The sequence below is a fragment of the Astatotilapia calliptera genome, chromosome 10, assembly GCF_964374335.1.
Source record: "Astatotilapia calliptera chromosome 10, fAstCal68.1, whole genome shotgun sequence".
Classification (NCBI taxonomy): Eukaryota; Metazoa; Chordata; class Actinopteri; order Cichliformes; family Cichlidae; genus Astatotilapia; species Astatotilapia calliptera.
In genome coordinates this window covers 13,163,533-13,188,591 of record NC_137431.1, presented here as the reverse complement: position 1 = coordinate 13,188,591, position 25,059 = coordinate 13,163,533, and the positions used below count along the sequence as shown (strand labels likewise).

The following is a 25,059-nucleotide window of genomic DNA, read 5'->3' as shown; positions in this document are numbered from 1 at the left end:
TTTGGGCGGCAACTGGAGGAGTATCGATAGCTATGCTAGTGTTTCGGTGCTTTGTTTTACATGTCCTTTACATTAATTTGAGTTTTCTGCAGTGTACGCCCTGAGCCTGTCTGACAGATACCATCAAAGGCTGACCTCACCTCTGTGTGCTCCTGCAGCCCACCAACAGAGACCAAGTTAAAGATGTATACTTAAAAAAAAACCTACTTTGAAATCAATGAATCAACATAAGGCTCGCTTACATAGTATTAGCTGCACACAAACATGATTCTGGTCCTTAAATACATCAGTTAAAACATTTATTTTTCTTTAGTGTGGCACAAAAAAAAAGTTTATTTTGTCCAATTTTCATAAATGTCTCTTTCTTGCTAAGAGTAGCAGCACATGAAAGCCTCCTGCCACACACAGTTACCGGTAAGTGAGAGATGCTAACACAAGGTTACGTTATATCTGCTAAGTTTTTATTTATCTGTATGTAAGTTTCTGCAATATACAGGGTTTTGGGGGTTTTTTTTACGAGCTACCAGGTTCTTTTGCTCAGTTAATCCAACAAGCAGGGCACATATTTATACCCCTAACCCTTATTTAAATTACTGATTAGAAACCATATGTGTGTTGTGTTTTTAATCTAATAGATTTTCAGAGTTGACATGTCTGTGATATTGAGCTGCCATCAGGAGTAGGGCTGTTTTTATTACCAGTGCAGGCTAATGAACCCAAAGAACCAGACCAACAGCAGGAGTTGGTTTCAAGAGGTTGATATGATACTTATTGTGTGGTGTGGGGGTCTATGTGACTATGGTTTAGTCTTGCTCAACTGGTCTGATTTAACATGTAATTAATGCTAAACTCCATAAGTAATCTTCACCTATGTGCCACACATGGGTTGTGATATTGTCGAGAATAAATAACTGTACCCAAATGGGTAATTTAGGAGAATAGACTGGACTGGGACACTTATCAACAAAAATGCTTTGTAAAATTGATTGAATTGAATTTTAGAAACTATAAGGACAATAGATTTAACCTGATAATTACTGTGCTTCTCAGTTCACCCTCAAAAACACAGCTGTACGTCGCTTTTGGGGCTATTCAATAGGGTGGTTCACTGAAATTAGTAAAAAAAAGACAATGTTACTACATGTATGGTGTGTGTATGCCCTATGTCCTCCTTAAAAGATGTGCCAAACTGAATGAAACTTTGCAGACACAACAACTTATAATGTTCATTTCGTCATGTTATGTTCTTCATTTGCATTTGTTTCACACCTTCAAAGTACATCATCAACATGTAACTTAAAAGGCACCAAAATACTGACTTAATTCTGAGTGAAGAATATAAGAAAGCAACTCAGGCCTGGTAGTACGTTTAAAATTCTTTGGTTCTTTTCCACTCACACCCATTTTACTTTGTTGTACAGTGAGAGGAGCTCGTTCAGTGAGAGACTGAGATTACCGAAAAGCACCACTGAACGACACAGGAAATCATTCCTGCCTGTGGCCATCTCCCTGTACAACGCATCCACTTAACACACTGTTTGCTGCTACAACTACACATGTTTCTTTTCCAAATATTTATTTATAAGTGACTTATGTATGTATGTATGTATGTATATATATGTATATATTGTACTATTCTTAGTTAGCGTATTGTCTGTCTTGTCTTAATGTTGGTTTAAAATGGAGCACTGTAACAAAAAATAATTTCCCCCAGGGATCAATAAAGTATTCTGATTCTGATTCTGATTCTGATATACACCTAAATTATTTAGCTACCTAAATAAAAGTTAAAAAAATAAAAATAAAGTTGTATTAATACAAAATCCACTGTATTTAATTAAAATTATCATCAATAATGGATTGCATGTATATAGCGCTTTTCTAGACACTCAAAGCCCTTTACAATTCCACTATTGATTCACTCTCACATTTACACACTGGTGGAGGCAAACCACTGTTGTAGCCTGCCCTGGGGCAGACTGACAGAAGCAAGCCTACCATATCGCACCATCGGCCCCTCTGGCCAACACCAGTAGGCGGTAGGGTGAAGTGTCCTGCCCAAGGACACAACAACCAGGACAGATAGAGCTGGGGATCGAACCGGCAACCGGTTACAAGATGAGCTTCCCAACCCCCTGAACCACGGTCGCCCATCAAGATAAATAATGACATCTGGACTATTTCTCTAGATACAAGTGATAAACTGCAATTTAAAGTAGGGTGAAGGCCAACTTAATCCAGTTAGCCTTGACCCTGCTTAATCTCACATCTTGCCTTTGGTTGAATCTTGGGTGGATTTTGGTTGGATCTTGCCCTTAACCCAACCATAGCACAAAAAAATCAGTGTTAAATGTAGCAGATTTGCCGAAGTAAACCTGCCAGTTCTTGCCAGCTATCAGCGACGTCATAGTTTGGCAGGAGGAAACTTCTTTACTGGCTTGCTCCCCAAAGTTGAGTGTAAAACTGTAAAAGTTGAATCAACAAGTTGTAATCACAGGGGCGTAACATGCTGGAACTATTTCTCAACAAACGAGCTTATGTGCCCCACCTGTACTGTTCACATAGCCTACTTATGTCACACCTAATCACACCGAACAATGATAAGAGAATTTGAACCTTTCTGTATGTGATTGACTGTATACTGAAGATACTCTAAAAAAAATAATTTGGAATGGACTCAATATGATTTTCCACTTTAATCAGGTTTATAATTCTTTTGTTTTCTTGTCTTTTTTTATTTAAATACTAGGATCATTAGTTAAATTTATTATAGGGCAGATGTTGTGGAGCTACTAAATTTGCATTATTGCTTCTTTTTAAAAAAAAAAGTTAGATGTTGGTTTATGTTCCTAAAAGGCTTAGCCTTCTGCAAACATACTGCATAAAAATGCACAAGTGTAAGTGAGAGTTATTGATCTTCACATGGTTGTAAGGGAAACCCCAAACCTTCTTATTAATCTGTCTGCACAAAAGAGAGCATCTGACCACCCTTTTCAACACAACTTTCTCTACCGTGCCTCAGGTACATTTGATCAGCTGTTAACTGCAAACATTCAGCAGTAGCAACAGCACAGTATATACAGCTGTAATGACCACACAGAGAGGACATCTTTCCTGTAAAGTAGTGTTGCGCTCATCTGAGAAATCACAGAAATAGTTGCAGCATCTTTTTGCCCGCACATGTAAGTCTTGATGGTGTGATCCTGAATGCCAACTCGTGGATTCTAATCCACATAAGCTCGTGATGCTTTCCTAAATCCATCCAATCTGTTGCGTGTCTATACTTAACAGCTCCACTCAATAAATCTGGGTCAGCAGAAGGTAAAGTCAAGCTACAGTTGCTGTATGTGTAGAACAATTTTTAAAAAGAGTTGTGTTTAAACCAACCTTTAGCCTGGTGGACGAGAGTGGACGAGAGCTCAAAGACGCAGATTTGAAGATTTCACACAGAAAATGGAACTCCAGGACCATACGATGAGCGATTGGAGCCAATACTATTTACCACCTACAAGTGTGAACCACCACTTTCTCTTTAGTGATCTGAAAAGCAGCTGTTTGTGGCCGCAGGGTAAATCAGATGCATACTGCAACATCTGGGCCGATATTGAACCGGCAAGAGTGAAAAGCTGTAGCAGTGGGTCTTTTGCTATGGATGCTAGAATAAGACTGGACAGTTTGAAATCTGGGTGCAATCCACCCTTGCCTTACTGTGCCACCAGCAGGATGTTGCACAATTATAGCTGTGAAAAACACTCTTGGGACAGTGAAGAGTTGCAGGAAGAAGAGACTGCTTTGGACCTGGTGGAAATCCTTGACATAGCGGATGAAGAGCAGGATGAGGAGAGCTGGTAAATGCCATCAGATGTACAGTGATATTCTCTGACAGTGCAGCTTGTGATGTAGAAGTATTTCATTTTATTTAGCTTGTTTCTAGTCTGAGTTATGACAGAGACATGAACCTGAATTTGTGCACTTCTAAAGAGACGTTAAAGACTTTGAGGTGGCTGCTTCTCAGGACAGTTCAATCTGAGCACTCTTCAGTATTAAAAGCTCTTCTGAACAGATCTCTTCTTTACATAGTCGTAACGTCTTATTCCTCACAGGCTATACGAGTCTCCAAGGAAGCATTCGTCTGTGGAGAAAAAGGAATCTGCTTTTAAATGGTGTCGACATGTTCTTGATAATCCCAGCCCTGAGATGGAAGCTGCATGCCGTGCACTGATAAAAATGCTGGATCAAGGCAAGCAAGCGCTACAGACTCACTCACACACTCATTATCTTACAAATATCCTTGATATAAAAGAGGATTCCTTTAATGGCATTCACTTTTTGTATTGTCAGGATCAAGACGTGAGCTCCACAAACGTCCTGCAGTTTCCTATCATGCTGCCAGGGTCCCTGTGGGCTCCTCTGTGAATAAAACCTCTGCCAGTGCAGCAGCAAATACATCTGACAGTTCAGGTAATATCTTTTTTAAAAAGTTATACTCTGAACTTCAACCATGAAACCTGAGTCATTATCTTACATTCTTTTCTACACACACAGATGACCTTTACACTCCAGCACAGCTACACATGATGTAGTTTTTTTATAAGCTTTGGATAAAGTTAGCTTTAATTTATGTCAGTTGTTTTAGTTCGTTAACTAACTGTCTGTTTCATGTGCAGCCTTGTGTTGTGTCAGTGTCAGGTCATGCACAAAAAAGCACAAACACAACCTAGTAACCCATCAGCTAGTCTGCCGACTTACCTTCTTGGGACAACTGTGGATTTTTTTCTTCTGTCCTGGTCATCAGTGAAGATAGATTTTTTTTTTTTAAATAAAGCTAATAAACAAAATGCTTGTCATCAGATGATAAATGTGCAGTTAGTTGCAGATTGTTCAAAAGATTGCATTTTGTTGAAATGTGATCCCTCTTTTGGTCTCCACGGGGACTGTTGACTTGCCTGTAGCCTTACCTACTCAACTGTGATTGGTCAGTAGCACTCGGACTACGAATGAACTACAAACAGAAAGTGGGAAGCTTCCAGTTGACAAAATATTGTCCCCTTCCCTGCTGCAGATTCTGGATATTCACATGCAGATGTGTGTTTATGTCAGCTCAGAGTTAACTGACTTAAAGCGATGAATATGCTGGTGGAAAAAAAAATGATGAAGCTTAAAAATCTGTCAGAGGATTAAGACACAAAGACATAAAGCAAATAGACAGCATGCATATATAATTTGTGGTTTGTTTGTATTGCATATTGGGTCTATGCTTTGATATTGCTCTGTAAGACTTTATGGTCATTTTCTATCTATTCCTCATCGCAGTTTGGTTGTTTGGGTATCTTTTGGGGGTGTGGTTGTTATAATTGAGATAAGACAAGGCACAACTTCCTCAAGTGTGACTCGGGTATATTTGACAAGCTGCAAAAATTCAGCAGTATATGCAATATATGACGTACAGTAATTACAGCCACACTTCCTGATTTCCTGAGGATATTGTGCACACAGAAAAGTAGAAACAAAAAAAAAGGTATTCCTCTGAGAGACTGAAGTGCATGTCTTCAATTTATGAATTTATTAATCACAGGTCACAGTGAGCCAAGCATCTCCCTCGATGTCGTAACAAAGAGCTACAGGCTACAAGATGTCCGCATCATGGCTCAACTGCAGGAAGCCAGTGAGTATAGAAAAAAATATTTGTAGTGATATAGCATGCTACTTAAAGGTTTGATTGAGAGTCAATAACATGTACATATTTTTCAGGTTTGAGGCAGGACTTTATCTCCATGCCTTCCACTGCTTCACAGAGGAGAAACCCTGAGGCTCCATTGATGCTTCCACCCTCGTTTAACACCACTGGTGAAAACACTGCTTACTCAACTCCAGGAAATAAATCCGAAACTTCTTCCATATCAGCAGTTAAGGAGTGCTGCCACAGTCCCAGACCATCCAGACTTCATCAACAAGTCACCCAATTCAAGCTGCTTAAACGCGCCCAGAACCAAGGTACACAAAGTCAGGCATGTTTATACTGTCAGTGTAAGTGATTGATTTTCTTGTGCTATGAAAGGATTACAGTGAGATTTACTCACTGTAGACGACTGATAGGATCTTCTTTCTTTTTATTTCTTTGTGACATGGTCTCAACAGTTTTTGAAGCTGAGAGCTTTCTGTTCATCAGACAGCTTTATATAGGTTGACAGTGAGGTACAAACAAGATATAAAATACATAACAAGAAGGAGTAAAACACAAGGCAGAACTCCTATTTTTGATTTTCTCTTATGGTACATGTCGTGCATTTTCCACATTTCATTTGAGAAACTTTTTTTGTAAAATAGCTCCAAAACATCAGCAGATGCTAGAGGTTATACTACCTCGGTGTGAGCTCAGTGTGTTTTTTGCAGCAGCAGCAGCAGCAGCATCACCAGGCAGGACGAGGTCGCCCCTGCGTACCAGCCTCCGCTCCCTCCAGGCTGTTAGGAACAGCCGAAGTTTAGACATCGACGACTGCCAACCTGCTGACCAAACCGCTTACCTTCCATCAGGTTTAGATCAGTTATTTGTTTTTATTTCTTAACCAGAAAATATGTGCAAAATATGAAACTCTGCATCTTAATGACTACATGTGAGCCATTTTCTTATTTTTTAATTCATTCATTCTTTCCCAGATCTGTCATCTGCCAAGGGGGAGGGCTTAAGTTGCTGGTTGCCATCATTTTCCCCAGCTTCATTGAACTCTGGCAGCTTGTTGCAGTCGATGAAAAGCTCATCAGTCCGGACAGCGGCCGTGAAGAAGATGAACAGGTCTCACTCGCTCAGCCCCTGCCGGATTCCTCAGTCTGCTAAAGGATGCTTGTCTGTCCACAGACGTGTTTTTACCTCACCTGAGAGGCTAACCACTGTAGCTTGGGGCAGAAATTTGCCTGTTCAGAGATAAAAGATTTACCCTGTGGGTTTACCTGGGATAAAATAATAATTATGTGATGCAATGTAATTATTTACTTCTGTGGCTGATAAGCCTCTGCAATCTCATGAATACATTTAGATTGTGAAAGAATTTGGGCCTATATTAGAATCCTTTGTGGTATGCTGCTCCGGGCAAACATATGCTTTTTCAGTTACATGTGCAAAGATCTAGTTCATCTTTCTCAGTAAGAGATTCTTGGTAAATGGCAGGCAGACACAACCACAGTGCTCTAAATCATGTGGTTTTTAAGTTTTGTGTTAAAGTCACAGGAATGTAGAAAAGTAAGGAGCACTGATATCCTATAAATTCACCCATATGAGACATCTTAGAAATACTGACAGTAGAGCCAGTAGGTTGTATTATCAGTGGCTTTGCAAGCATGCTACAGCTCATGTACACAAACTACCATGCATAGATTACAAGTATGAATATAGACATCAGTGTGGTCGATGAGCTGAATGAGCAGCTCTCTGCAGAGCTGTTGCAACAGGAAGTGTGCCGTCTGTCATCGTCAAGTACGAAACACTAAACGGGTATCCTTTACGTAGTAGTTGGAGTTGTTAAACAATCTGACATCACAAACAAAGCGTTTCCAGGAAACAGAGATGTGGGTTGGTGCAGCTTCACTACTTCAGAGGCCACCTTTGTTTGCTAATGTTTTTGTATCGCTGAGCATGATTTATTTTAACCCAATTGACATATTTCTCCTAGATTTTTCAGAGTAACCCGAATCCTTACCCAAACACCAGCTTGTGCACTTGCCATGGAGTTATCTTTGAGTTTGTAGGGGATGGTGTATTTCTCCATTTTATGTTCCTATATGTCAGCTCGGGCCCAGTGGACTTTACATTGACCTTTCTTTTTATTAATGATGTCTCATTTTCAATTAAAATAGGAGACAAAAGTCACTGTGCAGATGCTTATCATGGTAATAGTAAATAAATGAGTGCGTTATAGTAGCTGAGATAATGAAACCTGACATTCAGTGTGTGCTGGAGTACCCTCTGCTGTTCACTGTGTTTATGACCTTGTTCGTGAATTCACTTAACAGCAGCTCCAGTGTGTCACTAAACGTCAGGCACTATAAGAACACCACATAGTTGAGAAAAATGAAATGCATACAGAAGTGTAATTATTTGATCAGCTTGCGCTTGTTTTATTTATAATTGTTTTTTGTTGGTGTGTCAAAATATCTACAACAATTTTCCAACTGTAACCACAGTCATTAAAGTCCTGTCATATTCCACCTCAATGATTACTTTCCATCGCTTTTACTTTATGTTTGATGATAAATGACTAGTGGATTGGACAAATATTAACACGAGTTAAATATTAACATATCAAAAGGGAAGTTGAACTGCATGGATCTGAATCCCTCTCAATCACTTCTTACTGGAATTATGTTCATTCAATAAGCAAAACTGAGAAAGAGGAGCTACAGCTTATTTAGTATTAGAAAAAAACAAAGAAAATTGTGTCTTCATTTTTTTCTTCCTTTATTGTGAATTTGGGATATTGTGGAAGCTCTTCCCCACCAACTGAAAGAAACCCCAAACACTTTTTGCTTGGCCAAAGTTTTTGGTTGACCTCAAAATGGATTATTATCGCATATTAACTCAAACCTCTGATTAAGTCAACTCTCTAAAGTAACTAACTTTTGACTGACAGGTGGTAAAAAATGTTTATTTTTTGAGTGATGGAAAGAAGCTTCCATAACATTTAACTGAAGCAAAATGGGATAAAACAAAGAAACCATATATAAAAAGACAAACTGAAATTTACAAGGTGCAGTTTTTTTTCTACAATTGGTTTAACACGGTCATTTACAAAATAACACTGTACACATATTTACCTAAGATCTCATTTCCTCATTTTTAAAACTGTTTCAGTTTTCGTGATTCTGGAGCAAAAGAAGCAGAAGAAGAAATCGAAAGAAGCTAATTGTCAGAGTCCATGTCGCTCTCGCCCCCAATAGATCTGAACTCTTCGCTCTCTTCATCTTCGCTGAGCTGGACCTGAGAGAGCACAGCTGGGCCTCTCCTCCGTGCCTCGTCTTCTTCGTCTTCCTCCTCCTCGCTGATGCCGTATTCTTCTCCATTTCCCAAACTAGATGGCTGCATCTGACTCTGACTCTCCGTCTCCTCGTAGCTGCCGTAGCTGAGATGAAAACCAAGGAAAGAGATTTTAAAATAACATCAGGACATGGAATGATTCAGTGGTACAGATATGCATACGATAAAACTATTTAAATACTTCATGACAATGAAAATTAAGCTTTAAATGTCATTTTTTCCCTCATTAAAATCCTCATTTCCAGATGCACTTTTGTGATAAGGAGACTGCCATCATTTACATTCTTATGTTTTCACTGTGGTCAGTTGGTCTGCTGTACCTGACATTGCTGTCTTCCATGTGTGGCCCATCAGGCCCATCCCCTTCGTATGACATCATACTTTCGTCCTGCTCCATGCCCATGCGGGCCGTCTCCTGAGTTCTCCGTGGAGGCGCAGGTCGCACATCAACCTCTCTGTCCGAGTCACTGCCGCTCTCCGATAGTTGTATGGCTGGAGGGTGAGACGCATTTCATCAGGACATTTTACAAGAGAAAAAGACATTCTGTGTCCACCAGATTTTGCTATTTAGATTCTGAACGTTGGAGAATAATTGTGAACCTACAAGAGAACGGGTTGTCACCCTCCTCTTCGCTGGCATCATCCTCTACGTCCGACATGAGCAGATCCTGATAGAGCACGCTAGCTTGAGCTGGGCGATTAGATCTTCCGTCGCCCTCCTCTTCCTCCTCCTCTTCCTCCTCGTCATCCTGGTCATGCACCCGCCTGCGAGGAGGTAGCAACAACTCCTCGTCATCGTCCTCGTACTCCTGATCTCCTTCTGCATCCTCTGCCTTCAGACACAGGTCACAAAAACATGAGGTAAATAAGAACGGAGGCAGTTTACATCTGTGTGTATGTGCTCAGTATCAGTAAATCTGTATTTCTTACAGGAGCAGGAGTCTTGGGTTTGCCATCGTCATCCTCATCAAAGCCTTCAATATCCACATCAGACTCTTCTTCCCCTGGTCTTCTGCTGTGCCGTCCCTGAGAGGTAGAATGAAAAGGGTCAGGAAACAAACTTGTCTAAAAGATGGCCTGTCACTGTTTACTGTGGTGTTTACTGTTGATATTTTCACATGTGATCTCTGGACAATGTCTGCAGAATCAGGTCAAAGTGCAGTATGAATTTGCCCCTTTGCCTCAATCAGACATCAATCAGACAGGTCTGCAGTACTTGAGTAAAAACAGCCACACAGACAGGTAACAAATCAAGGGTGAAAAAAAACTGTCACCTGTGTGGAAGGTGGTACAACAGAAATGCCTACTGAAGCGGGATGCTTTGAGGATAGATACAAGAGGGGTGGGCATGTGGCTGCAAGACTTATTTCTGTCTCTCCATACCTGCCCCCCTCTCTTCTCTGGACCACCCACTAGAGGTCCTTCAGAGAAAAGGCTGCTGGGCTCTCTGGGCAGACTCCCCGAAGCCCCGCTGTCAAACAAATCAGCAGGCTGGCCAACACCGCACAGAGACACGGACAAAGAGACACGGCAAAGAGGGCAGGAACGAAGGAGGAGAACAGGTTGGGAAAAAGAAGACACTACGGTAAAGAAACTAGATTGTACAAATGAAATGTGAAAGTCTGGAAAGGAGAGTTAGTGCAAAGCACAAGTGAAGGAGAAGCAATACAAGGAGTGGCAAGGAAGCTACTGCACGCACAAAAGTTTAGAGTACTTGGTTTGGCCTAAAGGAACTAGGCCCTGGATGCTGTCTTACCTGAGGTGTGTATGGCCCAGGCGTCATTGGCTCCAGACTCTCTAGGTCTGCTGCATCTAGAGCTGCCTCTTTAGCAGTAGAGATGTCTTTCTCCAATTGAGTCAAGTGCTCATCATACTGCAAACACAATAATTGGTGACTATTTCTAAAGCGGTTGTTTTTTTTCTTCTTGTTTAGATCTGTTAAAAATACATTACAAGCAACACAATTCTGTAATTACTCCAAATATTTCACAGTCTGATTTTACACACCCGGGTTTCACATTTCCACTCTGTGTCAATGCAACATTTTTAAAGCTACGAGTCAAACTGCCTTTGATTTGCTCCTAACTTTGCTTTGAAACTGCTCAATCAAACTCAGCCTTATTTAACTTCAAAAGGGCAAAGTAAGGGTGTTTTCACACCTGCAGTGTTTAGCTAGTTTAAATTAAACTGGTTTGTTTTCCACTTTGGTGCAGTTTGGTTGTGCGGATGTGAACACAGTAATTGCACTCGGGTGTGGAGTTCCAAATGAACTCCAGAGAAGCTTGTTTGGCAACCTCAATCTGACCCAACTACAAGGTGCACGTTGCAAAAGTTGAGCTAAAAACCACTTCCTGTAGCCATGTATGCTTTGTATTCTGGGCTACTATAGATGTGCGAAAGTCTGTATGGCCTAGCAACTAGCTGCGAAATGACACAGCACCTGGATAAACGTGCTCCCAGCCCAGACACATTTGGCCATAAAGCAGACTGAAAATTGTCATGTGGTTTGTAGTGACACATTTTACTTTGCTTGGAGTTCATCTGAATTTTTCTCAGTGTGAACAGCTCCAGGATTAACAAACTACAGGTGTGAAAACACCCTAAGAATCCTCTACACACCTCTGCCAAAGTCTGCTTGCACACATTAACAATCTCGAGAGCTGTCTTGGTGTAAGGACTGTCTGAACCTGTCAAAGACACACAAGATAGTCAAGTTAGTCAAACTTCTTTTAAGATAAATTAAATGCTGAGGTAAAATGATCCATAAAAGCATTTACCATTATACTTGATGCTGTTGGTGTGGATGAGACTGACATCTGAAAGGAATGTCTCTCGGTTCTGATATTTATGTTTGGAGATGTTCTGTTGAAATTAAACACAGACACACAAACAGGGTGTTTCTTCATGCTGCTGCCAATATTAAATGACTCTAGGTAAGTCTGACATCCTGTTAGCCTCTCACCTTGCGGATATTCTCCAGATCCATGGGGTTCACAATAACTTTATAATAATCCGGCACAAACTTTTTGTTGACGGGATGGTGAAATGGCCACGACTACAAAGAAGGGAAGAGTGGAAGAACGAGCCTTAGATTATTATCCGATTCTATACTGATCACTGTTCTCAAACCGACTGAAGGAGGTGACTTACATCAGGAACCACCATCATTTTCTGGGTTACAATGTTGTCCAAGATGAAGGAGAAGGCCACCTGATCATCATCGTCTAGCAGAGGGTTGATGGCTTTCTCGAGCCTCACCAGCCTGTCCTCCTTCTGCAAACACACACAGATTTGACAGTTGATGAGGAAACTAATAAAAAAAAAAAAAAGGGGGGGGGGGGGGGGGGGGGGACCAAATCATGGTCATGGCAATGATGTTTACATCCACTCACCTCTTTCAGTTTAGCATCACACAGATCCAGCATGGACTGTGCAACTTGCGTTATTGGATGTTTTGCCCCTGGTGAGACAAAAACAGAAAGCCATCTCAACGAACTGATGAAGGTTTGAAATCTCACTGAAACCACGCTGAGTCTGTTAAGTGTGTTCCTGTAACTCTACCATTGTAGGTGGCACTGTTTTTGACAATAAGCTCCACTGCTTCACGGAACTCCTCCCTCGACGGGTACATCCGCTTGCGCACATTCTCCCTTAGTGTCTGCAGGTCCATGGGCCGCGTGATGATCTTATAGTAGTCCTTCACAACTTTGGCATTGACTGGCGTGTGGAACGGGTATGTCTACAATGAAGAGGTAGATGTAATAAAGGTGAAGCTGGATAGGAACAAAAAACAGAATTTTAAGGTAAAGTGAACGTGTTGTAGACGCCTCTTACATTGGGGTGATCCCGCATGTCATTGATGATGCTTTCTAGCACAGAGGACAAGGTCACCATGGGGTCTGTGCGCCTGCGGTGGATGGCCTTGTGTGGTTTCTGAAAAAAGAAAAAGAAGACTTAAATCATCTATTAAAGTGACCCTCACCTTCAATCCAGTGAAATTCAGATCATTTTACAATTGTATTCACTTATAACGCCCTTAAACAGTGATGTCAAACTCATTTTACATTGTTGGCCAATACAGACTACTTTGATCTTAAGTGGGCTGGACCAGGGAAATTTTACACACTATAAATGTGTAATATTACAGAAAGGTTTTTGTAGTTCATTACCCAGACTGTCCTGTAATTATAAAATAAAAAGACTTTGTTAATTCAAAGATAATGTATTGCTTTTCTGTGAACCCACTGTAAAAAAATAAAATATAATTAATAAATTATATAGCAGATGGTGAAAAAACAGGAATGTTCTGTCATTTAATTGTTTATCTATTACTTTGCTCTAGTATGAATGGGAATTGAGGGGGCTTCTTTATCAAAAGAGAGGCTCTAAAACTTATTAAATAATAGATAAAAGCTCAAAATCTATGCATCCTTCACATTTACCAGCGTCGTCCAGTTGGCCAGATTGAAGTCTTTGCCGGGCTAATTCTGGCCCCGAGCCTTATGTTTGACACCCCTGTCCTACAAAGAAGGCTTGCTGAGTCCTTGTAACAGCAGCCAGCCTCTCTGATCATCTGTTCAAGTGTTCCACACTCTTATTTTAAATCCAGTGGAAACCACTCTTTTCAACCTGTAGCTCCTAAACTTTACAACAGCATTTCCCCAAGACCCTTTCACACAGGAAATAGCATGCACACAGGTGGCATACACTGTGTTAACCGCTAGGTCAAGCAAATGACCCAAATTTCTGTTGCTCTGGCCGGTGCACCCTGCTTGACTTTCTATGCTCCCCAATTGGCGCACAAAATTTTAATTGAGTGGCACAAAACATAGAAAAGAATGAGTTTGCAGGGCACGCTGCTGTAAGCCTTTCGGGTCAGCTAATTAGTGATAGCTGAAAACTCAGATCTATAGGTTAGCTTCTCCCTAGTCTTTCATACGTTATTTTGGGCTTGTGTTCACATATAACGTGTTTATGGATGTGTGTAATGTAGGAATAAATATATAAGACCTTTATTTGTAAAGTTTTTATCATCATCATCATCATAATGTTGTATGGCAACAATCTGTATAAGGATGCTTACATTGAGATAGTCACAATGGACTGCACTGCCTACACGTCTCTTCTTCTTTGCTGGTAGCTGTTGTTTGGGGAACTTGAGCACCAAAGACTTTCTGCGCACCTCATCAGCACTGTAGCAAATTAGACACAGATCCATTTATTGTAAATGTAGCAAATGAGTAAAACATAGTTTGCAAAACATGGGAAATTTAAATCTAATTTTTTATACCTTTCAATGAGCTGTTTGCCCAGCACAATCTTGGTGCCCTCCACCTTAATCAGTTCCTCATTGTCATTGTGGATGACTGTCTTTTCCAGCTCCTCCTCCTGCTCCTCTGTCATGGCGACTGGGTTGGAGGGTGGGGCATTGGTTTGATAGTAAAGTGGGCAGAACTTGTTTGTTCTCATGTGTCCAATGGCGCCACATGCACCGCACTTTAGCTAGGGAAAAGAGGAAAACATTAAGGAACACGAGGATAATCTAGCAGGGCTATATTATAAGTAGAAGAACTGTTCAAGGAAAACTGGCTGTAGGTTTTGAATTTTGTGCATTACCATGAAGCTTGTGAGGAAAAAGTGAAAGAAAGGCATATAGTACTGAATCGGCAAGCTTACTTTTACCTTGAGGTCTGGTCTCTCTTTGACCTTCTTGGTCTTCTTCTCTGGAGGCCCCTTGATCTTATCCTTCTCCTGGTTTCTCTTCAGCCTCCTCAGCTGCTCCTGAATACGCCGGCGCTCCTTCCGCATCTCTTCTCTGTGCTGCTCATCAAAGAGGGCAAACTTTCGTCTGCAAAAAGATTTAAAGAAGAAAAACGAGGACCTTTAACATTCACAGGTTTACAAAAAGAGGTCTGAGTTAAGTGACAGTCCATTTTTTTTCCTTCTTAGTAATTTAATCCATACCCATGAATTAGATTAATCCTCTGGTTACACCATACAACACCAACAAGAAAAGGTTTCTGCATATTTAACAGATGTATCAAAAATATTAAAACTAATTTGAATTTTAAACAAAGTCGTGAAAAAGTTGTGAGTCATAATCACTGGTATCACTGGTTTCTGTGCGTTAACCACAGCTCTATAAACATAGACTTTGCTGGGTCAAAATTACTTTATTTTAACTGTTACATAATAGCACCAATAAATACAGAACCAGTCCGATGGGATACCTCCAAGAACCAAATAATTATTTTTTAATTAAACTGACTTTAATTACAGTCACACTCACATGAATTCATCATCCTTGGTGGTTCTGATCCTGGTGTAGGCGTCGATGACTGCAGCTTTACGCACAGTTTCACAGCGCACATACTCTTTGCCGTCTTCATCTCTGAAGGTGCGATAGATCTTGAGTCGGCGTCCCGTGGCCGAGGAGTTCAGGCTGGTGACGGAGGATGTGTCATCATCTTTGTGGGAGCTGGTGGACAAGGAACTGGCTATAGAGTGAAGAGAAGTAAAGTTCACAGTTATATACTCAATTTTTTGTCCTTAACATTAAGACTGTGTTTAATATCACAAAAGGACACTTACATATACCTTTGCGCCGCTCTTTGCGCCCCTTGTCACGATCGCTCTCTTCACCCATCAGCATCCTCTGCAGCTCCTTCCTCTCCTGCTCTTCCCTCTCACGGGAAAGTTGGGTGCTGGTCTTCTTGTTCTGCAGCATGTTCTCAATGTTCTTACCCATCTCCTCAAAGTCACTATCCTCTGCTGAACTGCTGTCTGTGTCTGTTGAGAGCACCTCTGTAGACTCCAACACTCTGAGGTGGGGGTGCAATAAGATACAGAAGTTAAAGTGTGCAGAGGCAGGATCCTGAATAAAACACTCATAATGCTGTACTGGAAACTCACTTGTTCTGCAAGTCAAAGATCCTTTGGCACTCTTCCTTGTAACGCTCCTGGTGTTCAGCAACAGAAAAACGAGACCCTCTGGCAAACTTACTCATGGGTCCCTCGCCTGAGCGTGCCTGCTCTGTGGACATGGTCCTGACCACGTCAATAACTTCCCAACGTGACAGTTTCTTGATCTGACACACAGACAAAAACAGGATCACTTTAGAACCTTTAAAAATAATCTTAAAACTAAAGCCTTTTCTGTGTTTCTATTGGTTGTTCAGATCAAACCTAATCAGGAAAAAGGTTGACAATGCCTCGCATCTCTTTAAAGTGCTTGAACATCACCCTGGTCTCACCTCCTCCTCTGGCACACCAAACTTGCGCAGCAGCTGCTTGGCATTCTTCAGTGAGAGCCTCCTCAGATCAGCATCTGTCCCTGTGACTGTCTTCTTCACTGGTTGTGGCTCTTTGTCATCCTGCAAAATCACCAGAAACAAACTTGTCAGCATTACATGTCATATAAGTAACGCTGAGGCGGCAGAATTTGACTTCAGACACTCAGACCTTCTGTTGAGTGGGCTTGTTGGGCACTTTCACATAGGAGAAACCTTCTCCACACCCTGTAGGATCAGCCACACCTGTAACCTCTAACAGGCACTTTCCCTTCATGGCAGAAATGAAGGCTCTGGTTGTGTTCCAAGGAGCTGTCCGCACCTGCAGGGTGACACAGAGTCAGCATGGAGTCATCTCAAGTCTGTATTAGTTAACTTTATTGTGAGGAAGAGTTTCAGTTGATACCTCATCATCAATCTTCATTTGAAAGTCCTCTTCATTCTCTTCCTCTGGAGCAAAGAAGGATTTCTCACCATATCCAGCATCCTTAAGGGGTGAAAAAACTTGATGAAACAGACACTAAATAAATACAAATGAAGATACATGTAGGTAATAGCTGTTACCTTCAGCCTTTGCTCTGCTACCAGCATGCTGTAATAAGCGCAACACTGCTCCGGAGAAACCATGGCCCTGATCTCTTCTTCTGTTGGCAGTCTGAAATCAGGCTTCAGCACCCACCAGTTTGAGTCCATTCCTGCCATGAGGACAAGCACACAAATCATTTCATCACTCTGTCATTTCAAGGCGCACATACACACACGCGCACTGCTGACCCCATGCAACTTCAAAGTGCACAGAATCTTTTTATGCCCCAAATATTTCCCCGACTCAACACAAGTTAGTCTAATCCATGATGATCATCACTAAACAATCGACACAGTCAAACGTGTGAAGTCTACCTGTGCGTTTGAAGTCAGCACACAGTTTAAGTCGCTTCCTGATGCTGCTTTCTGAGTGTGAGGGGAAAGCTTTTTTTATATCCTCCATGCGGATTCTCCGCGGCCGGTCCTTACTCTTCCAGAACAAGCGATAAATGAACACCTGCAGAACACAGAAGTGATAGGTCAGCTATGTGCAGACAACAGCCGAGCTCTAAATAAAAAAGAAATATATAAATAAAAATACCTGAAGGAAGTCTCTGATGTGAGTATTGGCTCGTTTGGAGTTCGGCCCTGGAACTTCAAACAATGGGCACTCCTGACCAACTACAAAAATGTCCACAATCTCTCTAATGTAGTAGCCGTGTCGTGTTCGTATAACCAAGAAATCAGTCTCGGGCATCTTGTGAAGGTAGATTGGAGCACGGAAGAGGTTGTTCTCGAAAGCCTGAGGAAAAGGCACACCATCATACAGTTTGCCATGATCACAGAACAGAGATTTTATATATATGCACAGATCTGGTTATTTCGCTGATACGGTGCTGACCTGAAGAAGTTGTCCGGGATGCAGAGAACCCAGGAAAGGGGATGTGTGACAGTACACAGTCTCTCCATATTTACAATCGGGTGCTCCAGGATCTTTTCCAGGTTTCTGAAAAGCACAGTAACAGCGTCATAATATTGAGTGAGAAATAACAATTTGATGATCTGGTGAATTTCATCATGTTTTAAAAATCACTTTTCTCAGCAGAGCAGAACATAAGTGCAAAGTTAGTACAATACAAATCCAATGTCAAGCTCACTCTTTTGTAGTAGTTCTTGATTTTGGTTGCCATGCCAACTTGCATGATGAGAGGGGCGTATTCTTCGCTGTATTCAGCCAGAATCAGATCTCCGTCTTTGCCTGTCAAGTCCTGCGGGGTCCGCATGAAGAACATGTCTCCACCTCCTGCTGCCTGTCGCTCTTGTTCTCGCATCTATAAAAGATTATATATTCAGTACACATCAACACTAAAATGACAACATTTAAACACTACATATTTATCTCTACACTCACAGTGTAATAGTGCTTGAGGACATACCTTGGCCTTCTTCTTTATGTGTTTGAGCAGAGGCTGAGCAGGGTGTGGACCCGGCTGAGCCACAGCTCCAAATGAGTACTTCTTCAGAGTTGGACGATGGAACTGGCGAAGCTTCATGGGTCCCATGTGAGTGGGAAAGAAGGGCTGCCGCAGCTCCAGGGCTGGGATGGAGTGCTGTCAACAAGACAAAAAGTTTTCATATTACACAACACAATTTGTTTTAAGCTTTATATTCACTGTTATAAACTACCATTTACCTGAATGATGTTGCCACCAAAGGTTCCCCTCAGGCCTTGCTGTTTGGGGTAATAGAACTCATCATTGGACAGATTCCAGGGGTCTTTGACCTCAGGTTGGGACATGTTCTGTGTTGAGAGAAAGCATACATAGCACTCAAAGTGCTGCTATTCTATAATTCCAATTTTTTAAGTGTAAAAATGTTCCTGAGCATTTCCGTTTTACAGTCGTGCTTTTTTTATGTAGCCCTTTTTATTCCCTCTTAGATATTTTCACCTTTTTCTTCAAACAAACCACATCTCCGGTACAAATCAGCACCAAATTATCAAGATTGCCTTTCCCATACCTGCTGTGGCTCATCTTTTATCACGCCCGTTTTCCCCAGCAGGATGCGGCTCTTCTTGATTGCAGTTTCCTTCTTATTCTCTTTTGATGGCGAGTGGGAGGTAGTCTCCTCCTTTTCATCAGGAATTTCTTCAAGTGAGAGCAGCATAACACAGATTTAATTAAAAAAAAAAAAAAAAGCCTAAAACAAGTGAAAACATAACAGAAGAAGTGGCAGATAAAGATTTTTGACTATACCTAGAATTATATTCTCATCATTGGGATCCAGTGTAAGAACAGGTGGGTCAAGCATGTGATCCATCTCCTGGTCATCCCAGATAATGTTGTCTTCCCAGCGTCCGTATACCAACTCTTCATTATCAATAGGAAAAATGGAGAACCAAAGACAGTCTTCGTCCTGGGAGGCTGTAATGGGTCAAAAACAAACAGTGAGAAATTATCTTGAAACAGGAAGGACTGAAATGTGACCAAAAGCGTAAACTGACCTTGATTATCGTGGCTGTTTTTGTCCCGCTTCGAACCAGAAATCGAAGCAGCTTTGGGCATGGGTGGAGGTGTAGGTGGGACCAGTTGAGAATTACTTCTTGTCAGACCTTTAAAATTAAACAGATATTAGAGCTTTTTTTAAACACACTCAATATTACACCAGACTCCTCCACCATCAATTATCAATGTTCGTACAACAATAGCACACCACAGTACTGTATTCTGCTAGCATTAAAAAAAAGACCCACAAAGATTTACTTCTGAATTTTTCCAGCTATCTTACCCTGCTGTGCGTTGTAAGCATTGGCATTACGGGTCATGCTAGAGGGTAGCCATCCTGCAAGACTGGCTCGCTGAGTCTTGGTACCCTTGTGTTTCACATCCTCCCCGTTCCAAATTATATCATCCTCCCATTGCAGCTGAGTCACCATGAGGAAGAGTTCATTTTCCAAAGCTTTTCTGTCTTTATCTTCATCATCATCATCATTACCATCGACAATGTCATTGTCCTCCTGCATCTGGACCTATGGATATATTTCACAACTTTAGCAGGATGATCAGTATCATTTACCTCCTTTTGCTAGAGATGTCTGTATCTGCATACCTCTTGAGAAGTCTCTGTAATTTCATTAGGCGTATCCTGCTTCTGAGGCTCACTGGATTGCATTTCCTTAAGCTTGAACCCATAGTTAAAATTGCTTCCATCCTCAGAGACCCCTAGCATGTCGTACCAGAGCTGGGCTGGACCATATCGCCATTCTGCTACTTTAGGCCGAGACTCTGTCTCCTTGTCCCCATCACCAGATGTTTGTGAAAACTTTGATTCTACTGGAGCCATCATGGTTATCTGGACAAAGCAGAATGAATGTAAAGTGCTGATTAACCTGACATACTGAGAAAAAACTGCTAAGAGCTGATATTACTCAAGCATGCAGCAAAGACTTACCTCATCATCAGAAAGGCACTGCTCTGGAGGAGGAGGAAGAGCGTACTCATAAACCCATCCAGATTTCTTCTCCTGGCTTTGTTCTGATGGTTCTCCTTCTGGAGGAGGTGTCCCAGGCTGATGGTCTCTATGTTTTCGCTTCTTTTTCCTGCGGGCGCTCCTCCAAACCGATGACACATTCTTTCCAGGGCCAAACAGGCGCAAGAACCGGAGCACCTGCCAGCACATTCAAGGAAATGGATTTAATAATCTCCTTCAATTTAAAATGTTGATAAAAATGAACCTTAAGTATGTGTAAATAAAGATGCTGTACCTTTCCAGGCCTAAACTCTGGGAAGAGCTCTGTGACACCTGGCAACGCTTTGGCAGCATCTTTCTGCATGATGCCAGCCAGAGGGAGTGTGAGAATGTCCGCAGAACCACCGGCCCCTGAACCCTGACAAGGACGGTCGGTTTCTGACTCAGAGTCTGAGGAGCTGCTGAAGTCAATCTTATCTGCTGTAGAGGATGGTGCGATGATGGAAGGCAGGATGATGCCATCCCCATCTTCCCCAACTGCTGCAGGTGACAGTAATAAATCAATTGAGCAGTAGAGGTCATCAAAGTTTGTGATGAAAATTATTTGATCAAAATAAACATGTATTGCAATTTAATATAATACATTCTGCGAGAAAGACTAATCCAAACCCAATTAAACTTTTACGAAGTAATCACAAGCAACTATGTACTTGCCATTTGTGCTCTGAGTGGAGGGTTCCTCTTTCTTAGATGTAGGAAGAGTTGGTGGTGGTGGAGGGGGCATGAGCTTAGAGTCAATATCCTCACAATCAGCATCATAGTCATCCTCATCGTCTAGGAATAAAGAGTTTGAAAATATTTTTTATTAACATAGTCATGAGGAAAAACACAGGACTATGCAGCCATGTGAAAAACTAAGTACATCCTTACTGTTTCCATAGGAATTAAAAGGGTAACTGGCTGATGACTTCAGTTGTGTGTTAACACAATGCCATAATCTACCCAGGAGGGGATGTCCCAGAAAACTCACCCCAAGGTCAGACCGTGCAACACAAATGTGGAGATATTTGGCCATAATGCACAGTTCCATGTTTGGCAAAACCAAACAAAACATATTAGCACAAACACCTCATCTTGCAGTCATTAAGTCAACCGTGATCTCCTCGGTACAGCAAAATATTCCAAAGTCAAATGTGAGGCCATCTGTGTGACAGATAAAGGCTGGCCCAATAATGGCTCATGCAACAGCAGCAAATCTAAAACAGAACTGTTGCAAAAGAAAAGAATCAGGGTGTTGCGAAGTCCAGACCTAAATCTAATTGAAATTCTGGAGCATGTCTGCAAACCTAAATGAACTGAAGGAACGTGCTGACGAAGACTAAACCAAAATTCCTCAACAATGATGTGAGACACTGAAAGTCATACAGAAGATTATTATCTCAAGTTGCTGCTGCTAAAGGTGATTCCACAAGCCACTGAAACATGAGGCGTACTTAATTACAAACTTAATTAACAAACCTTTACCTGTGTAAGTGTTAGAAAAATCTAATATCCGAATTGTTTTTTCAAAGACTGCATCCACCTTAAGGATGTTAAAATGTCATAAACTCCTCAACTGACATAAAATGTTCAAAAGATTTGTTTTAACTGATCATCTACTGACAAAGTACAAACAATACCAGCCTCATTGTCTCCACAGTTAAGCATTGTAAGAGCTGTAACATTGCTGATCACCTGTTTTCCTGCTGGGCTGCAGAGACCCCATGGCCTGACGGTACTTCTTTGTCTCATCCTCAGCAACTTCACTGATGTCAGAATAATCAACTGCATCCTCAGTGCTCTTCACCCAACCTGGAGAAGGTCAATTATTTTAAACTTTGCACAATACTGCTCCTAATTTGCTTCATATATGTGACCTCACCTTCCGCATCCACGCTGGTAGGGTCTCTGTTTTCTTCCTTATCATCATCCTCATTGGCAGTGATCTCTGTAATAAGTGAGCCCAGACCCAGAGTACCCAAACCAGCTAGATGCTTTTTGGACTCCTGATATAAGGAAATAAGACAGAAACAAAACATTTCGATGAACAGTAAAAGCAGACAGCTGTTGAAGAAAATTTAAGTTTGCCAGCTTAAACGTGCTACTAAATGTTTCTGCAGACAAACGTATCACAAACACCTACGTTATCCAAAACACTGTCATCTTCTAGCTGGCCATCTTCGTTGATGTTTCCAAAAAGGAAGCCAGTTATAGAAAAAGGGCGATCCTGATCATCGTCACTGTCCGAGTCCGACATCCTACAAGGACAACATTTAGAGTTTAAGCATTTGGACCTCCTAATTTAATTTCCTCGGTCTTCATAAACTGATTTCCGTAATTCTTTGCATTTTACTGCCAAGACGTACTATATTTATTTCAGTGTCCCTACTATTGCTTATTAGTAGCAAAAAAAAATCGCAAGATTAGAGAGTAACATCATTCAATCTGTTTTTTTGTCATTTATTTTTAAAACAAATGAGAAATGAGCTGTGACCTGAACCCTGTTAACTTTAGGTTAGCTGCGCTACAATCAAAACAAAGTTAACCTAAATATTAGTTAGCTAGCCTGAACTTATGACTGTAAAACGTGAATAAAATAAAACTCCAGTCAACTGCCACTTACCTTTCGTTGAGTTCTTTTTAGATTTTGTACGCTTTTGATTTAGCCAGCTCGATTTATCTTCTGAATGCTAATAGATGAGGCTAAGTAAGTTAGCTCATATTAGCTAGACAAAACAACTTGTAATACGGTGACTAAAATCCGTACACTTAAACATATTTTACCCTGGCCCTAGACTAACTTTACGAAGTCAAACAATAAACACTTTAACTCATTAAACGCATTATATACATATTCGGGTAAGGGTTGTTTTTATTTGCATTACTGTAAAGCACTGCAGCGATCTGCAGACTGGACTAGCCAAACTGCGGAAAGTCCCAGTGACCCGGATGAATAAATGTGACGCATTCAGGTACTCCCTAAAACCTAGGAATTAGTGGAGTTCGCTACAAAAGGTACACTATTTTTCACTAGTAATTCGCAAACGTCTGTCATTTTCTTTGCGCTTGAGTATTAAGTTACAATAAATTTAATGATATTGAATTTTTGCCCGTACTCATTCCATAAAAATAAAACGAATCAGTCTCGACTATACTTCATACTCTATTCACTACAGTTTTATGGTTTTGTGTTGTAGCCCATTTTAATCAACTAGCCAAATGCAACTGTTAGGTATTTTAGTACCATGGTAGCATTTACTGGATATTGTTTTATAGTGACATTATGCAGGAAAACTCTGTCATTCAATAAGGCCCCTTTGTTTTAGTTATTTTTCTCTTTGACCCAAGAATTGATGTGTGAGAATCACAGGCTGGTACAAGGTTGAAATACCACAGAGATCACTCCCTCAGCTACATTAGTTTCTTAATCTTTTAGACGCCTGTTGAAGGCCAAATGGTTTGTTTCAGATTTCACTAATGAAAGAACTCTTTGTTTTGTGCCTTGAAAATATGTCGCTGAGATAATCACAATTGTAGCTGAACTAATAAACTACACAAAGGATGCTTCTTCACCCAAGGGCAGGAAGACGCTCCCTTATCTTGGTCTGTACTGGTTTAAACTGATAATCTGCTGTCTCATGAATTTTACCCTCTATATAAACTGTTGTACTTGTGAATAAAGTTGAGTCAATTTGGGAAGACAATCTAAAGCAGTCTCTGTTTTCTTGTTCTCCCAAGCTGCTCCCGAGCTCGTACTAACACGCTGAATGGCATGCTTGAATATTGCTTGAGAATATATTTGACTGTGTTACAGACTAAGGGACATTCTCTGCTGATAGGTGAAGGTACATTCTCTGCTGATAGACGTCCACGCCTCGAAGGAAGTCGATCCACGGATTAGGCCTTGGAAACCGTTTCCTTCAGCAACCATCACTCCTACATTAACTCAAAATTTGCTAAATTTATCGCAAATAACTTTAATTATATGCCCTTACAGTACACACATCTTAAAATACTTTCTGTGACATGGCGTCCCTAAAGCTGTTGGGGAATCAGTGTTTACTGAAAATCTTTCAAGAGGAATTCAAAACTTACTGGTCTTACGGTTTTCACTTTTTATTGCTCTAAAAATTAGAACTTGTGTGCACCAGATATTATTTATTTGTTCTCTATATCAGATGTCAAGTATTTGATACTACCTCTTTTCAGGTACAGTCAATTCCGGTTTAAAATAAGAAGAATCTATCAACAGAATGCGAACAGTTGCAATGACTTTACGTCAAAACTATGAATTATTTTGCGGAATTGTCAACCAAAGTTGAACCAGTGTCAGTCTGTACTTTAATTTAATACCCAGTGATACCTCTGGGTGATGTTGTGATGCATTAAAAGAAAAGAAAAAAGAAATATGAAAAGAAAAAACAACAACACTAATCAAACCCAGCCCATTGGTAAAAAGTTACCTGCTGATGGTGACAGGGAGTGCATAATCACATCTGGAAGCTACTAAAAACATTACAATCCGTACATATTTTTGTTTTGACACAGATGTCATTCCTCACTCAATGGACTCAAGCATTCTTCTTTCAGCTGTTCCATCTGCCTCCATCTCACCCCATCCCTTACCATCAGGTCTAAATTCAGTATCCTTTACCCAGTATATTCACTCTCCGTCTTTTCCACATGTTCATAAAGGTAAACTACTATGCA

The 25,059-nt window shown here is 41.0% G+C and overlaps 2 protein-coding genes and 1 long non-coding RNA gene across 11 annotated transcripts; 1 reads left to right on the top strand and 2 right to left on the bottom strand.

The window, feature by feature from the left end:
* The first annotated feature begins 116 nt into the window (after positions 1–116).
* Positions 117–8,208, top strand: LOC113030189 (SLAIN motif-containing protein-like). Of its 2 annotated transcripts, none has more exons than XM_026181368.2 (8): positions 117–414; positions 3,394–3,848; positions 4,104–4,240; positions 4,342–4,461; positions 5,576–5,665; positions 5,752–5,994; positions 6,397–6,534; positions 6,658–8,208. In XM_026181368.2, the coding sequence occupies exons 1-8, from the start codon at positions 385–387 to the stop codon at positions 6,924–6,926; spliced, it is 1,482 nt and encodes a 493-aa protein (XP_026037153.2). In that variant the 5' UTR covers positions 117–384; the 3' UTR covers positions 6,927–8,208. The 2 variants fall into 2 exon arrangements, with proteins under 2 accessions (XP_026037153.2, XP_080163619.1); XM_080307493.1 differs by having other exon boundaries at positions 6,394–6,534.
* LOC145431538 (uncharacterized) lies at positions 3,893–4,970 on the bottom strand. Its single transcript, XR_013911884.1, has 2 exons — positions 4,750–4,970; positions 3,893–4,132 (listed from the first exon to the last, which is right to left on the bottom strand). It is a non-coding gene; the product is annotated as an uncharacterized LOC145431538 (long non-coding RNA).
* A 410-nt stretch (positions 8,209–8,618) lies between the features above and the next one.
* On the bottom strand, positions 8,619–23,300 carry taf1 (TAF1 RNA polymerase II, TATA box binding protein (TBP)-associated factor). Of its 8 annotated transcripts, none has more exons than XM_026181358.2 (41): positions 22,973–23,300; positions 22,493–22,607; positions 22,232–22,355; positions 22,045–22,161; positions 21,025–21,144; positions 20,606–20,850; positions 20,293–20,508; positions 19,951–20,193; positions 19,630–19,870; positions 19,346–19,453; positions 19,098–19,265; positions 18,862–18,989; positions 18,536–18,643; positions 18,279–18,452; positions 18,000–18,173; positions 17,744–17,848; positions 17,444–17,644; positions 17,218–17,359; positions 16,882–17,012; positions 16,724–16,804; positions 16,490–16,639; positions 16,282–16,401; positions 15,941–16,116; positions 15,620–15,849; positions 15,318–15,525; positions 14,705–14,876; positions 14,319–14,530; positions 14,112–14,220; positions 12,863–12,961; positions 12,590–12,767; positions 12,421–12,488; positions 12,179–12,301; positions 11,991–12,083; positions 11,806–11,890; positions 11,648–11,715; positions 10,785–10,901; positions 10,412–10,519; positions 9,959–10,054; positions 9,633–9,861; positions 9,349–9,520; positions 8,619–9,113 (listed from the first exon to the last, which is right to left on the bottom strand). In XM_026181358.2, exons 2-41 carry the CDS (start codon positions 22,604–22,606, stop codon positions 8,894–8,896), a joined length of 5,973 nt encoding a protein of 1,990 aa, XP_026037143.1. In that variant the 5' UTR covers position 22,607; positions 22,973–23,300; the 3' UTR covers positions 8,619–8,893. The 8 variants fall into 8 exon arrangements, with proteins under 8 accessions (XP_026037143.1, XP_026037146.1, XP_026037145.1 ...); XM_026181361.2 differs by having other exon boundaries at positions 14,711–14,876; XM_026181360.2 differs by having other exon boundaries at positions 15,626–15,849.
* Between the last annotated feature and the right edge of the window lie 1,759 nt (positions 23,301–25,059).

Coding starts and splice junctions, on each gene's coding strand:
- taf1 (XM_026181358.2), bottom strand. CDS start 22,606: ATGTCGGACTCGGACAGTGACGATGATCAGGATCGCCCTTTTTCTATA. Junction 22,356..22,492: donor ATGACAGTGTTTTGGATAAC/GTAGGTGTTTGT, acceptor TCCTTATATCAG/GAGTCCAAAAAGCATCTAGC. Junction 17,645..17,743: donor ATCCCGGACAACTTCTTCAG/GTCAGCACCGTA, acceptor CCTTTTCCTCAG/GCTTTCGAGAACAACCTCTT.
- LOC113030189 (XM_080307493.1), top strand. CDS start 385: ATGAAAGCCTCCTGCCACACACAGTTACCG. Junction 415..3,393: donor CCTGCCACACACAGTTACCG/GTAAGTGAGAGA, acceptor ACCAACCTTTAG/CCTGGTGGACGAGAGTGGAC. Junction 4,241..4,341: donor GATAAAAATGCTGGATCAAG/GCAAGCAAGCGC, acceptor TTGTATTGTCAG/GATCAAGACGTGAGCTCCAC.